We start from the raw sequence: 16679 nt of genomic DNA, 5'->3' as shown, positions 1-16679 counted from the left end.
GATGTTCCTGTTGGCCGTCTGTCACTGAGCTCACCGCAGCACTGAGCAAATGTTATTAATGGAGAGAAACGGAGAACAAATCACTGTGAGCAATAACCCCGCGGACGTACGGCGGCGGGAGGAGCTCTCGCTGAACTGTCCGTCTTCCTCATGTTTAAACATGAACGGGTGACAAGAAGAAGGATTTGTAGGGAGCGACGCAGATGATCGTCAACCTTCCGAGCGGGACGAAAACGACACATGATCATGTATGTATGCGCTGGAAATTTACAGCTCTGACCTTGTTACCTTTTGTTTCTGCTGAAGCCCAGACACACACACATCCAGAGACAGGCACACAGGCACACACACACACACACACACAGTGGAGAGCAGTCCTCATTATCTCTCTGTGGAGGCCGTCCTAATCTATACCGCCTGTGCGTTGAGGCCTCTCCTGTCATTTCCGCTCAGGATCGAAGCTGACGCACGCGGCTGATGAACACTCCGGAGGAGTGGCGAGGAGCACATGAGGACGCACGTTCTCTCCGACTGACTGACTGACCGGCGGCGGGCTTCACTTCGGACCGACGACAACAGCATCCAAATGAGATTACCATTAGCAGATAGATCATTAAATTACTGTACATGAGGGTCTACGCAGTGTCGAAAGAACATATATAGTCATACACAAAAAGCACAAATCTGTTCATCTGGTGTTTCCGATGGCCACGCCACCGAACGAGCCAAAAAGCAACACAAGGGACCAGCAATCCATCTTGTGCTCGATGTAGCGATCCGGCTCCTAAATTGGATTTAAAACACTCGGGCTTTTATTTTAATGTTCTTTGGTCGCTCAAGCATTTTGCTCACTTTATAAATGAGCCCCGACTTCTGAGGGACGCCGGCGAAGGCCGAGGGTTTTTCCTGCGCTTGGCTTTATTGTGATCGCAAACGGTAATATGTAGGTGATTCTGAACCGCGTTGTGAATAAACTCGGCTAATCGGGACCGGCGATGCGTGCTAACAACTTTCGGTGCGCGGGATTTTGCACACCTCTGCAGGGCTGGAGAGGAACGCCGAAGCTCCGGCGAGAGCATAAACAACAGAAAGCGCGCCGCCGTTTATGCTATAAAGTGCTTAAGTGTTGCAGTGCTATAAAATATAGTGTGCAATATTCAAGACCATTGTTCCCTACAAGTGCTACATGGGCTGCAGTTTCCATAGCAACAAGCATCGACTTTAAATCGAAGTGAACATAGGGGGGAACTAGGTGTGTATACATCCAAACACGCACACACACACACTCACGATGCGTTCAGCGCTCGCCGGCGTACACGCATGCAGGCAAACTTAAAACAATCAGCGAGGAGTGGAGCTGGGAATGAGCTACACGGTGGCCTATTACACCGAGGTCAGATGAGATTCAGCGGGCGGCGGCGGCGGCGGCGGGAGCGAGGCTGGAGAGAGAACATCCCTGACAGAAAACAAGACGTTCCTCCTAAATGGTTCGAGATCAGTGGAGTGAGACCTGAGCTTCTCCAGCCCCGCTCGCCGCTGCCGCGGACGGACGTCTGCGCGAGCCGACGTGACCGCTTTGGAAATGCGGCGGCCCTCCCCGACGGCAGGTGTGAAATTGTTTGTGTGTGCGCGCGCGCGCGGGTGTGTTTAACCATGACTTGTCTATGTTTAAAGCAGCAGAGGATCTGTTTTCATGGTCTGCGGCGGGCGCGTCTCCGGTCCTGGCCCCGTTACTGTGTTTCACACCTGGTTGACTGTCTGACTACGAACGCCGTGGGACTGCATTCAAAACATGCTGTCGACTCCTTTTACCGCCTTAATATGGCCAAAGACACACCTGAACCGGTATTCCTGTAACAAATACAAGTGTGTACAGCATGAGCGAACGCAGGCATGTTTACTCCGAATCTGAATATTACTTTAACGTCTGGCTTGTTCCAAACACGGCCGCTTGATGGTCGAACACGCGCTCCACAGTTTGGAGAATCAATGCTCAAGTGTGTTTAGCATAAATCCGCGGGGAGGGCGGATACGTTGCTGGCTTTTATAAAGCACTGGAGAAGAGTGGCCGCCTTTTACATAACAACGCCGGGGGATTTCATCTGGAGGGAATAGGATGACTGGAGAAGAATAAGCAAGCAGGCGGCTTAATAAAACTATCGTATAGTAACGATACTGATGGGAATACAAGTGACAGCTTTAGAGAGGTCTTTATTCAGAAGTGGCGGCTTACTGCTGTTCGCAATATTCATTTTTTAGAGGATATATATATAAATATGTTACTAATGCTCCTTATTATTCCTATCAGACAACATTACCATTTTAAAAAGATGGCTTTTATCTTTCCACATAACTGGGTGTATTTTCCTCCTCATCGCTATCGACTGACTGCATCCACATTCTCCTCTTTATTTACTCTTTATTATTAACCTTCAGTTTTTTTTTTGCGTGAGTATGTGATCTAGAGAAATCCTTCACGCTCTCTTTGCTGCCCCGCGGCCGTGATATTTCAACTTCCCCCTCCTCCGTCTTGGCGGTACCTGGGCTGGCTCTCCTGGGCCAGGTTCTCCCCCCTCTGGTAAGCGTGGTCCGCTATCTGAGTAGTGGACCTCTTGACGATTTGCTTCAGCTCGGGTTCCAGACGCTCCATTATGGCTTTGATGGTCTCTGGGAGTTTCTTCAACTTCGCCAGAGCCTGAAAACAAATGGAAAATATGGACGCTTTATTTGAAGCAGTAAAACACCTTGGAAAAAAAAAAAATACTGCATACATTATGAGAGTGGAAATATTTGAAATTAACCTGATATAATGCTCAAGATGGATACAACTCTTTTGAAAAAAGAAGATCTTATTTGGTTTTATGGGAGGAAGCTGTCTTGTAGATGTGTGTGTGTGTGTGTGTGTGTGTACCCTGATGAGGATGCCCATGAACTCGGCGCTGTTCTCCTCTGGATCCACCTCCGGCAGGTCGGCTTGGTTCAGCTCCCTCAGATCCTGCTGCAGCTCTCGCACTGAAGAAAAAAGAAAAAAAACACACACATATTGTATGAAATATTTACCAGGAACACAAATCCAATTATTTCCAGTAATGGAAAATTTAAAAAAAAAAAAAAAAAAAAAAGTGATTTGAATATAAACTACGAGCTTGTATCCTGAATGTAACACAGAAACAAATGAATGCATAGCTCGGAACGCATTAACATATGACGACTTCCTCCGCTAAACACAAGCACCTGCACCTGAGCCCCGCCCCCGCCGCCCGACTTAGCCGCATTAGCGGCTAAATTGAGAATGGCAGTATCGAGTGATGCGTTAATTTCCGCGAGATGGGGCCTCCCGATTCCCCCCCATCAAAGCACACTTTGAGAGAGTTAATGTTTATGGCAAGTTAATGGACTCTGGGTGTGTTTCCTCTTTTCACCCATTCCAACCGGAGTTTGTGTAATAATTATGACAATTACTATCTACAAATGAGGTGCTCTAATGCTATTAGGCAAAATGGCGCGCTCCGCCACTGATGGAAGCCGGTAGCTGTGTCGTGACCGCGGTTGTTAACGTGACCGTATATTGGCACTTACTGCCTGCCGGTGGCTGATTGCCAGCCTTCCCCTTTTCGCATAATGAGGGGAAAGCCGTGGTTTAGCTTTTACTTTTCGGGCCCACGGTGCGGGAGAATTGAACGGATATTTATTTTGGATTAGCGCTAATTCGTGCATCTGCGGCTGTGTTGATGTGTCAGAGGTCATCGCACTCTCTCGCCCGCGTGCTAACAGGCATAACCGAGGAGGTAAAAACAAATAAACAAAAGAAAAGGAATCTACAGAAGAGAAATGACAGATTTGTTTGGAACGGGCTACATGTGACGTCCGTGGTTGGTGAGTGGTATGAGCCGCCTGGTATCCGCAGAGCTAAAAACGAAACGGTGAGTCGCTAACTCTGAATGCCAAGAGTGGGTGGTGGAGAAGGAAGAAAAAGAAAGAAAAAAAAAAGAAAAAAAAGAAAAAAGTGTCAGGCTTAATATAAAAACTCAGAAACACCAAGGGAACACCAAGTTATTGCTGGATTAACTTTTTTCATTATCTTCTTGTTTGCGTTCCTCTGCGCTCTGCCTGGAAGGAATGCGGCGCTGACTCTACGCCCAAACAGCCAAGAGAGGATTCATACATTGCTGAATACACTCAGGGTCTGTGTTATCAGTCTCCGTTAAAGCACTGGTTACCAGTTTGAGCTTAATAAATGCTGCTCCCCTGCCGCGAAGGCAGAAACGCAGTGGTGGCTAATGATATAGGTGCGAGGAGGGGCTGAGATGATTATAATGTGAGCAAGAAAGAAAGATCTTGTGATTGTAGCAGAAAATATACTGCCGCGAAATAAAATAAACGTGGGCGAGTGCCTCGGTGCAAACTTATTTATATGTAAGTGCAACAAAACATCAATGGAGCATTTAGCTGAAAATCTGGTTTCGCGTGTGCGTTCGGCGTGTAGATGAAGGGAACCTCGGCGGTATGTACACCGATAATGACATGCAAATGGGAGTAAGTCGGCGCGTCGCTAATGACTTCATTATCACATAGAGCATCGGCTTGGTGGAGGCATAATTGCGAGCTAAAATCCACACACGTTGTTTTGACCGATGAGACCGAACGTGTTGCATGTTGCACGCAGTGTGTCAGTTTGGCTGCTTGGGAGTGGGAAACCCTAATTTTTTTAGTTCTTTTAATTTTTTTGTAGTGTATTTAAACAGATTGTCATGAAAATCTTCATTTCTAGCTACATCTTTTTTCATTCATGAAACATTTTTTTTCCCAAATCGCTGCATTTTCCTCCTCTATCAAGATGCGATCTGGAGACCGTACCACTGCTGGATCCAGGTGTGCTGAACTGGGAGGAATCCAGAAGCTTGCGCGGCGTCGACAGACTGCTGACATCCAACCCGGGCATCGGAGAGTCTTTTGCTAACGTGCTGTAAAAAAAAAAACAAACAAACAGCTTAACCAGATAAACTAAACAAATGAACTCCCGATGCGCACGGACTCACGGAAATGCAAACACTGGCCCGCCCCTCCCCGACGGCAACAGCCTGCTGTTATAAGCGATCGCCGTTCGTCTAAGGGCGGTGCGGCTGCTGCTGTTTCCCAATGAGTCATTTATCAAGTGTTAGGCCAGAGGTGGAAGCAATCCAGGTCCTTTAAGTTGGGCGGGGTAAACACGGCCGGGGCTGCTAAGTGAGTGGGGTGTATGGAGGCCGGCTTGTTGTTAGAGGCGACCCAATACAGGAAGGCCGGGGCCTGTCAGCGCCTGACCCTCGGTAATAAATCATCGTACCTCGCCAGCCCACAGTCACCATAATTATTGCACCCCACACACAGTCACACACACGTGTGATAAAGTGCACGTAAGACTTCGGCGGGAGCGCTCCGAGCCGCATTACCCCTACTTTGGAATACGGCTGCGTTATAACCCACACCTACCTGCCCATCATTTAAAGAGTAGCATCACACAGAAACTGCTAATGCTGCTATTTCTGTCAATAAAGGACAGTGGACATTGTCTCTCAAGCAACATGTATCTGTGATGCCGCTGCAGTAGTATCGCTGTCTGTGGCCAATGATAATTCATCCGAGATGCTTTTTTTTGTTTTTTCTTTATCTGATCCTTTGGAGCTTATCATCTTAGTCGAAAAACAGAATATACAAGGTCTGCGTCTTGCTTTCCCACACGGCAAATAATTGGCAAGCGAAGAAATGAAATAACTTATAATGAAGGCGCATCTACACTTTCAGAAGTTGCGAAGAAAACACACTGAAAAGCTTCAATCCCGAAACATAAAAGGCAGGCGCCGACGGCTTTTAATGCTTCTGACCCAAACAAACTGGCAAAAAGATGATATTTTTGTTTTTTCAAAGGACGAATGTATATGATAAAGCTTGCCAACGCAGATCAAAACGAATTCTTTCTTCCTGAATGTAAAACAGTTTATCCCGCACCTGGGGAGGCGGCCGGCGTTCCGGTCCTTGTTCTTGTGTCCCAGCCGGCTGGTGGACTTGATGTAGAGGTGCCGGTGCAGCTCGTCGATCAGCACCAGGTGGATGTTGAGCTTCTTGCTGTGCAGCTCCAGGCGCAGGTCTCCGAGGCCCTCCACCTGAAGCAGGGGGCCCTCCAGGGACTCCACTGCCGTCACCTGTGCACAACGGTCAGTTGATCCTCCTCCTTAAAACCAAAAAAACGCCACGCCCAGAAAGAAACTTTGCTTCTCTACCTGCAAGGTTAGGAAGGGCGCATTTAGTATTCATCGATGCGTTTGTGAACTCGGCGGCAGAAACCGGGCCAATTATCAAAAGAAAAATTCGCTGGGAAATTAAATGGACCCACTAGCCTGTGGCCAGTGCTCCTCTGTCGGTGGACAATCTGCCCACAGTCGCTAAATGAAAACATCATTGTAATAACAGTCAAATTGGCCTGTTGGGTGAAGCAATATTTGAGATTGATGACCCTTATAAAGGAACTTGGGTTTTCGTCTTGCTCCGGCTCCAAGACGGAGAGGAACGGTGCAGCTGTGCAGTCGGGATTCGTTCCAGTCGGCTCATTTGTTAGTATTTATGTATTTAAATGTACTTTCAAGATAAATATGGAAGTAGGAAGTATTGTCATGTTCTTCATACATTCCCCAAGCATCCCTCCTTCCTGTTCCGCCACCTCAAGCTCAGCAGTGCAGGCCCGCTTGCAAATAATAAGTCTTAATGACGTTTAATAAAAATGTGCTGTCTATGTGTGTGTTTATGAGCGTTTATGTGTGCATTCCAAGGCCGCTAATGGCCAGATGATCGCGCCGCCAAGGATATTTTAATAGCCAAGACAGGCCAGAAGGGAACGGGACGGGAACGGGAGGCGTGCGGGGAGTACGGCGGGCGGGGGCAACGGGTCAAGTGTGTGTTGATGCAAATGAGAGTCGCATTAGTGAGAAGACGAGCTAATGCGCCGCATGATCAGCCTCCTCGGGCTTAATATAATAACTCGGCGTGCCTGCGAGGCTTCGCATGTTCTCTGTGAGTGTGCACACTTCTCAGATGTGTCTGCGTGACTGTAAATCATTTAACGTTTATGTGTTTGCGTGTGTGCGTGTGTGTGTGTGTGTGTGTGTGTGTGGGGGGGGGGGGGGGGGGGGGGGGGGGGTGAGAATCTCATTACCAGTGGGCTAGGATGACAGAGGAAGACTGGTTAACATCATTAGGGGGCCAGGCTTGTCAGCATAATGAGGGATATGAAGCCTCAAGTGAATTTGCAGAAGAGAAGAGAAGAGAAGAGAAGAGAAGAGAAGAGAAGAGAAGAGAAGAGAAGAGAAGAGAAGCTTATCGCTGGGTCCACAGCTCCGAGGGGGGTATCAGATGTAGGCACCTGGATTTTGCGATACCACAGCGAGAGAAAAGGAGAGGAGACTATTTTTTTTTCTTTTCCCCACCACGACCAAAGCTGGTCTGGTTTTTTTTTTAAACCAACCCCATGGGATATGGGGCTGCCATTCAGCAGCAGACGGAGAGCATAGTGTGAATTCTAATTGTCAACCCTTGGAGATAAGCCTCACATAAACACACACACACACACACACACACACACACATTGTTAAAGACAGTAACCCGCAGTAGAGGAAAAAAAAAAGAGGCAGAGAGAGAGGAAGTTTATCCCAGCTTAGTTCACTCCTGTTGAAGCACAAGGCAAAATAATGAGGAACGTGTCTGGATGCACACAGGAATTTTTTAGATTTTTAACTTTACCTCGAATGACATTTTTAGTTTACTATTTATTTTTTTTAAAGAAATTAGAAAATGTAGCAGAAGCCGTCAGCCTTGAGCGTCTTTAACACTTGTAACTGAGACGGCCGTGTGAGCATCCGCAAACTAATTCAACAAGTTTGTACTTCAGCTCACATTCATTCCATCCCGCCATTAATAAAACCAAAATAAATAAAAAAAAAAAAATGTAAATGCTGCTGGAATCCTCCACATATTGCACTCTTTCAAGGTTATTTTTTTTTGCTTTTTTCAAAGTGCTACGCACGCATCCTGTATTTGGTGGAAGTGTGGCTTATTTAAAGCGGACTTTTCATACATTATTCATTGACAAAGTGCATAAATATGTCACTGAAGTAAAAGGTGGTACGAACGCATCCAACAACATTTTGATATGTAGATGCATAAAAATGGGCCTCACAAAGTGTGAAATATGTTTCCATGTCAATGAACCTGCACCGTCCAGTACTTGTAAAGCACACTTGGAAGTTTGCGGGTTTGACTTTGAACCCTCCAACACCTTAAAAAAAAAAAAAAAAAAAAAAGCCGCGCCCACAAACACAGGCTGAATCAAGTCCCACTTGTTTCCACGCCAACAGAAATGTTGGATTTGTCACGGTCCTTTCGGCACACCATCATTCATCTTTTTTTTTTCTTCTCCCCCCCCCCTTCCTCTTCAGATAACCTCATTCTTGCAAACTAATTATTTCCCGAGTCTGGAGGCAGATGTGTGGGGGTGACAGATGAAGCGAGAGAGGAGAAGGGAAGAAAAAAGAAAAACAGAGATCACAGCGACCGGCCGTTTAGACCTCAATGCAATCCTTTCGCTCCCCTGCTGAGCAAACCGCAAAACACATCAAAAGAACAAGAGTCCACGCGTGCGCACGCGCACGCACGCGCGCACACACACACACACACACACACACACACACACACACACACACACACACACACACACACACACCTGGAGCACCCGCGCTGCTCTCGCAGCCGGCAGACTGTTCAAGGCTAGAAAGAGACTCTTTAAAGCCACGAGAGGTACCAGGAAATCAATCTTTAGCACTAACACTTCATGAAAACTGATGCTTATATACCGCCGTCTCAAAAAGTCGGTTCTGCTTGACGTGTCGATAGGTGGCCAGATAACTACAGAGAGAAAACAATCCAATATCCACAGCTCTTTTTATCCATCCCTCAAACTAGACAGGGCAAAACATTATCAAAGCGTCACATTTCATGAAGCCAACGCACAAAATCGTCCTTCCATGAGCAACGTCTATCACTCTGCTCACCAGCATGTCCGTGGCATGAAGATAGTGCTTGCTGGCCATGTAGGCCTCCAGCCGCTGAGGCACCTGCTTGATGCTTTCAATTTCGTCCAGCAGCTGGAGGACGTGCTTGTGCTCGATGCCTTCGATCCACAGCTTCCTCAGCTCGTCCCGTTTGCAGTGGAGCAGCATCTTGCAGGACAGCAGGTTCTCCTTCACCTGCGGGACAAGGTGACATGTTCAATGGCGGCACAAGTATCTCCGTGTTTTCACACAGATCTAAACTCCAGGTGAAATTATTCAGGTGATCTCCTCTGTACTTTACATTTTGAAACAGTGGTGACGATGGTTGCATTCATAATGAGCTGAAGAAGATAAAATAATATTAATCTTGAATGAATTGACACTAACGTGTGCAGATGCTTGAAGTCAGGAAACAGATCAATCACAATCAATCAATTGATTTCTCATTAGGAGTTTTTAAACCTGTCATGTGTCTATTGATTGAAGTGTACCTGTTTGATCTTGTTGCGGGAGCTGGTAATGCGCTCCGTGATGCTCTGGTAGGTCCTGATGGCTGTAGTGAGTTCAGCATAATGCTGAACGATCAGCTGATCTAAATCCCTGTCGCACGTTTCGAAGGCCTCTTCCAGTCGGCCCTTCTCCGTCTCCCTGTCCTGCACATCATCGCTGCTGGACAGAGTCCTGCATCGCAAAAGAGAGATGGGAAGGTCAAATCCAACTCGTGCAATGAAGAACTGTTCAAGCTCAAAAGACAGAATAAATGTACACATTTTTGAGTTTTTATGGGAGCTTGACTGCTGACTGGAAGACTCTTCAGAGAGTCATAAACACAACGCAGAAAATAATCAGCTGTCCTCGTTGGAGGAGAGACTGCCAGCTCCAGATACCTGAAAAGCACTACTGCCTTCATGAAAGACACTTGATGCCCAGCTCATCACCTGTCTGAACTGATGCCTTCTGGATGGAATGACAGGTCAATGAAGGCCTGCATATCCAGATTATTTAACAGTTTTTATCCATGAGCCATCAGATCAATAATAACCACTGACCGGAACATGAGTGTTTTAATCACCTGTTTATGATTTGCCTTATGTGTTCAATTGAACCTGTAATTTCAATATATATGCCACATAATGATAATAAAGCCATGGGATTCCACTCTTTTATTTTCTTCTATTCTATCCATAGATGTACAAAAATAAACATCTCACTTTAAATATTGTAATAGGTATGTTGTTACATATTTACGTAAATATGAATCATAATAGTAGCTTGCGGAGCAAAGGAAGTTAAAAGATGGCACGCTATAAAACAATTCATTCAGGCAATGGCAAAGTTAAAGGAGTGCAGTGTGTGGATCTCAGACATTTTTATAAATGTTGGTTGGTGGGATGTAAACTGGCAAAGCAAACCAGCAACAATAGGAAACAAAACTGTCAAAAAATATACATAAAAAGGGCAAGTATGATGCAAGACAGTAGTTAGTTGTTCGGACATAAAAAGGAAACACAGACACGAAGAACGTCGAACACTAAATTTACAAGATCACAGACATCGATTTTACTCAACTACATGAATGCATTAAAATGCACCTGCTGCACAAGAGCAAATGGATAAATCCAAAGCCTGGGAGTTTATTTCTACCACACAATAACACAGGAAGGATGCAGCTGCATTGTAGCTTTAGCATACAAGCTAGCTGTCTGTCCGTCTCTGGCAGCAAATTACAAGCACTTCTCAGGACCACCTGGGTCTTAAAGTGTGCCGCGAGGCTCGGATAAACTGTGTAACACTACATACCTGATGACAGAGATGAGGAGACCGGAGGGATCTTTGTTTTTGCTGACGGCACTTCTGTATCTCCCTGTGTCAGCTGCCATTTTTCCAGCTGCGGCACTCAAACAGGAAGAGAGAGGCGCGAGGTTGCAGAAAGGCATTCTGGGAGTTGTAGTGTAAAATACAAATAGGACGTAGCTTCACTAAATTTGGAAAGTGCTTGTACATACAATATGCTGTCACATATTTTTATCCACATGTTAATCTTACCACCAGAACATCACAAAAGCAAATTTTGTTCGATCACTTAATCCATTCATTCATCTCCTGCACAACTTTTTACAAATCCCTGGAGCCAGCCCAGTCTCTACTCACTGCAAACAGTCACAACATAAACACAAACACAACAAAAACTCACAACGCAACAGAAAAAAAAGTCACAACCAAAGTGCAATAGCGGTCAGCTCGACTTTGTTTCTTGGGGATAACTTTTTCTGACGGAACAAAAGTCCGTCAAATAATATTGTCCCCCGGAAACACAAAAGGACTATTTTGATTGAGGGGGAGTTTAATGTAAGTATAATGTATCGGTTTAACGACATAATCAGCGTATCAGCATTACAACAAAGACAAACTTTAAAGTTTAAAAATAAAGGTGATTATGGCACTATTTTGACAGTCAGGTCCACTCAAGGTGAAACTGAGCTGTATTTGGCAATTGAATCAGTATGTGCATGACTCACCTGATTGAGACATGTCATAGGCCATTCCAGGATGAACACAGAAAGACGTTTAAGTTCACACAAAGGCATATCTGAACCTTGACTATGGTGTGAAAGATCCAGTCCATTCAGATCACATATCTAAAAGCTATTTTGTGCTCCTAGTCAAAACTAAGCATGCAGAAGACACTTTTAGGTTTTATGCACCCTGTATTAGGAACCAGCTCTGAAATACTGTTCCAATTCTTTCTTTTAGTGCAAGGTTGAATGTTTGCTGCTTCCATCCTTTTATGCTTCCACTTATCCATCATCCATCTTCCATGGTTTCGGGTGGAGTACACCATGGATTTTTGTTTGTTTGTTTGTTTGTTTGTTTGTTTGTTTCTGTTTTGTATGTTTGCTGATATTGATCATTTTGAGTTGGCTTGAAACAAGTGTACCTAGGGAAAGTACACACAAGGGGAGAACATGCAGCATCCAGAGAAAATCCTTCAATCCAAACCCGGACTTGAACCAAGAACATACTTGTTATGAGCTGTGGATGTGCAACACTATACCAGTGCATGACCCTCAAATGCACTTTGTATAATGAAAATAAACCATGGATATCACTTTCAAGATAGAAAATATGCGCAAAAGTGCATCTTCATCTACAGGTCAAAGTTGATTTGGACCTCAATCATTTGAAAGAAATAATTCAAATGGTCACTTTTAGATTGCAGAATATTGTACAATATTTTCAACCCATTTTTTTGTCAAATATCTCCGCAAAACAGGATTCCCATCAACCTGAGAACAAATTGCTTTTTCTAATGGATTACAATTATCAGTGTGTGCAAAATGTTACAGATGAGATCAATAGTTTCAGATGTGTCGTGTAATAAGTAGCCGATAAGGACTAGATTATATCTCAATTCAATGTTGATACTTAAGCAACTTTCAATGAGAAAAGGAGTAATTCATTGCAGCATTTTTATTCAGCCTTTTTGTGACTGACTGATAACAGAGTGTTGAGGGAAGAAGAAAGGCCAGAGACAGTGCGTGTCAGTCAGTTAATAGCCAACCCCATTTAGAACACATAGTGCTGGGTTGTGTGGGGCTCTCCTGCCCCGTATCTCTGACAATCTTTGCTGTACCAATGAGAATGGGAGAGGGCATTGATTCTGGAGCAGAGGAGGTCGATCCCCAGCAGCCTGGGCCCTGATTGATGCGCTGGTGGACTGAGGAGATAACATTGTGGGTGATCTTTCTGTCTGTTCCTCTCTGTAAAAAGCAATTGCTGTGTCATGTGGGACTCATTGTTTTTCCTTTGACGGTGCCAAGTTTCCCAGGTCCAAGTTAAAATTTGAAGTTCTTATCGCCTTCCCCTCAAAACCGAGGCCCATCTGTTCCAGTAATCTACTGGGCTTCGTTTCTCCAATACACCAGATTCAAGGTTATTTCCTTCTAATGCCACTAAAACCTTGACTGAAAGTGACTGACCAGTGTGTGACTTAAATATATTTTCTTTGCAGTCTTTGCTTAAATGACATAGTATAGTACAGAAAAAAAGTACTTTTACTTTTAAATAATGTTTTATATAAATACTGAAGGATATAACTAACAATCTTGAATCTAAACAACTGAATTTATTTAAGTTTTGGGAGAAAAAACCAAACAAGTAAGTTCAGTGCTGTCTATACATCAGTGTCAGAATTATCCAAATCCTTGATATGAATTTATTCCAGGCCTTGCCTGTTCATGCCCTCCCCTCATCCAGGAGTCAGTGCATTTGTCTATCATTAATGCAACTCAAAAAATTCAAAATTTGTCAAATTCTGCACCTTCGTGATAGATTGTAAAACTCTGTAAAAAGGAAAGACAAGAAACAATACAACACAGTCTTTGCAATGATCGAAATGTTGAAAACTGTTATTTTGTGATTGATAAAAAAAACCCACAACAACAACAACAATGAATCGTGGGGGAAGTGAAAATGCCTTCTTTATTTTTCATGGATTCCTTTTTTAAAAATCCCGAATTTCACCCAGTTTGTTTGCGGAGCCGTGTACTCACCGCTGGAGAAATAACACGTAGAGGAGTAAAATTAGATAAAGATTTATGGATGTGCAGTGTGGAATCAACTCAAACATCACAAGATAAAAGCAAGATTGAGAAAAGTATGAACACTGAGGGGGAAAATAGCGGGGGGATGAAAAAGCAATATATCTCTCGACTTTGCAATAGTTGAACTCACTGGTATCGTGTTTAGATCACCTGGAAAGATTGGATATTTGAGCAAGCTGCTTTATAAGCTATTTTTTTTTGCTGCATCCCACAACAAAGTTTAAAGCAGCAAATGTTAACTGACTGATTCATCGCAAGTGAGTCAATACAATGTTTTGGGATAAACGAAGTAAGAGTAAAAACATGACAGGGAGCCTGTTTCTCTGCTGCATTCAGTCATCAGATACCGTCAATGAACTCATCAGATTAACAGGCAGGATGATCGTTCAATAGCAAATCAGGCTTGTGCTTTACAATAAAGCTGCATCAGTAAGAAGCCTTTTTGTAGCCTTCAATCCCAGTTCTATAAGCGCTCTTTTTAGCACAGCCTGAGGCTTTGGTGGTGCCCTGAGGGCATCACTGCACAATTTAATTCTTTACCTTAAAGCCTGCTGGAGACATGTTGAAGCAGTATGTAAATCTGCAATTCAATTCAAACATGAAAAACTCTTTTAAAATGATAACAAAATCAAGTATTTTGTTTGTTTGTGTGACACAAAGACATCCAGCAGACACTGATTATATTGACTTCAAACTGAGAGGCTCGCAGCTCCATGATCACGGTGGTGTTATTGCCATCACGTTGTTAAAGCCCTTTGTTCTCTGCTGGAATAACCACTTCTGCCTTCTGCCGTGTTCTCCATTCCCCAAGACAAACCTCATCATATCAGGTGATTGATATCCTCCGCTCTAATTCATTTTTGGCGTTTCTTTCTGGCTCTCTTTTCATCATGATGATCATATATGAAGTGTATTTGTTGTGTTGTGCACATCCAGCAGGTTTTATATTAAAAAAAAAGAGTATGTTATAGATCCGGGTTCAAAATTGAAATGAGATATCTGTGCAGCCTATATGAACGTCTTTATTTTATCACCAGATATAAAGAACCACAGTGGATTCTTAAAAAGGTTTTCATTGATTTATGTGACACTGAATTATATTTATTGCAGAAAAAACTCAAAATCAGCAGAAAAAATGCTTCAGATAAACAAAATGTTGTTTATAATGTGTCACATTTTCAGGATGAATCTTATGAAATGTCATTTCTAATCATATGTACTCGTGACATATGAAATTTCCAGCAAGTTTGTATCATGCAAGACTCCATGAGTTTATGAAATTATAATGAAATATTGTCATAATTGAATTTTACGAATTCAGACACTCTGAATAAGGTGACAGGTAATTTGTTTTTACTGTGATTGCGAATCATTGAACAATGCTTTAACTAATCTATTGATTTCTGCATTTCTATTGAAGCCTATGAGTTTGTTGGTGTTTGATATAGTTTCTTCAGAATTCCTGGAATATATCCTACAATGCAAATACACTGGTGAGATAAGTGAACAGTATCTTTCACAAGTGTCATTTATTCTCATTTTGTCTGCTCTGTGTGCCTGCTGTAAGAGAGTATAAGCCTTGCTAAAGCCAACTTTTATGAGGTGACTCATGCTTCGTGAGTCTGCTGCACTCATATCCCCGCCGCCACCGCAGGGACAACAAGAAACTAAGAAAGAAAACCACAACATTCTGAAAGCTAATATGAAAAACAGAAGTCAAAAATAATCTGTGTTCATGACATATCCAAAGCAAAGTATGATCAGATGGTAAGCTGAGAAAACCCTTAGAAAAACCTCTTGATGATTAATGCAAAAATATTAGCGAGAGCTCGGGAAAAACAACTGATTGGAAAGAAAAGTAGAAGGATTAGAACTTGCAGATGAGCAAAGATGTGTGTAATAAGTGGAGGGATCAGCACGTCCAAGTCTGACTGTACAGTTCAAACAATGGCAGTTGTGAGGCGCAATCCTCACTTTTCATGATAGTGTGACAAGCTCAACCAGCCAGGACAGAATTTCTCATACCACCATGACCCCAGGTGGACTAAGCAGGAAAAAGATGGATCGATGCAATGTAGTTGCTGAATGAATAAATAAATAATAACAGTTGAGCAATTGACTGTGTAAAACTCTTGCTTTCCCAAACCTTACAGCGAGTCTCAGGAAGTAAAATGGATCAAATCTGGTCCCAAATTTTTAATCATCCCTAACTTTGTCCAGACAGTGGGTCTTTCTTTATCCATCCGTCCACATTTTTCTTCACAGCTCTGTGCTCTGTTTTCATTTCAGAAACTGTCATGCTGCCCTGATGTCTCAATTTTTTTCATATCTAAAGTTTGACATCTCTTCAGTCGGGCCATACATCATTTTCCCCCCCTTCATGCTGCCTTTCCCTTTCAACTCTAGCTTAGTTTTACTCTCTTTCTTGTTTTTGATCATTCTAGATGAGACTAAACCAAACCCAGTGTTCATGGTTACTTCATTCATGAAAAACATTTATCATTTTTGTTGTTTTCTGATTACATATATGGGTATGTTTTGGTATACAGCAACATAATATTGATTCACTGAAAATTGCCCTTTTTCCCCCACTTTTGTGTAGGTCTGTGTGACTGATTTTCAGTGCTCAGAAATCATCCCAGATTGCTTGCTCAGCATGTAAATATGTGGAATTTTCAAAAAGCATTCTAACAAACTGACAGTGTGTATTGTTTTTCTTCTCCTGATTTGGTTCAAAGCCTAAATGATTATCTATTTATCTGATAACAATTTCATTTGTGCATGAAATTACATATCATATCATTGATAAGAAAACACTTCACAGAACAATTGTTGATTTTATTCTCGACGGGGTGGGTGGTGTTTATCACATAATAAATTTTACAACTTATAATAACTTGTGGTTGCGTATTTATCACTTTTATTGTATGCAGTAAATTAGTGAATGCTTAAAGATAATAGCAAGCACGTTTATGTAACTGTGTCACTGCATTAC

General features: G+C 43.2%; 1 protein-coding gene across 1 annotated transcript in view; it reads right to left on the bottom strand.

The window, feature by feature from the left end:
- The window catches only part of exoc4 (exocyst complex component 4), a 91880-nt gene extending 80895 nt beyond the window's left edge, over positions 1-10985 (bottom strand). The window contains exons 1-7 of the mRNA XM_030113598.1: positions 10881-10985; positions 9572-9761; positions 9081-9275; positions 5989-6182; positions 4858-4964; positions 2912-3012; positions 2541-2695 (exon numbers count right to left, since the gene is read on the bottom strand). Of these exons, the coding sequence (XP_029969458.1) occupies positions 2541-2695; positions 2912-3012; positions 4858-4964; positions 5989-6182; positions 9081-9275; positions 9572-9761; positions 10881-10960 (1022 nt within the window). The 5' untranslated portion in view covers positions 10961-10985. The remainder of the gene's footprint in view (positions 1-2540; positions 2696-2911; positions 3013-4857; positions 4965-5988; positions 6183-9080; positions 9276-9571; positions 9762-10880) is intronic.
- Between the last annotated feature and the right edge of the window lie 5694 nt (positions 10986-16679).

Source organism: Salarias fasciatus, chromosome 17, assembly GCF_902148845.1.
Source record: "Salarias fasciatus chromosome 17, fSalaFa1.1, whole genome shotgun sequence".
In the NCBI taxonomy this organism is placed as follows: domain Eukaryota; kingdom Metazoa; phylum Chordata; class Actinopteri; order Blenniiformes; family Blenniidae; genus Salarias; species Salarias fasciatus.
This window is presented reverse-complemented; position numbering and strand designations above follow the sequence as displayed.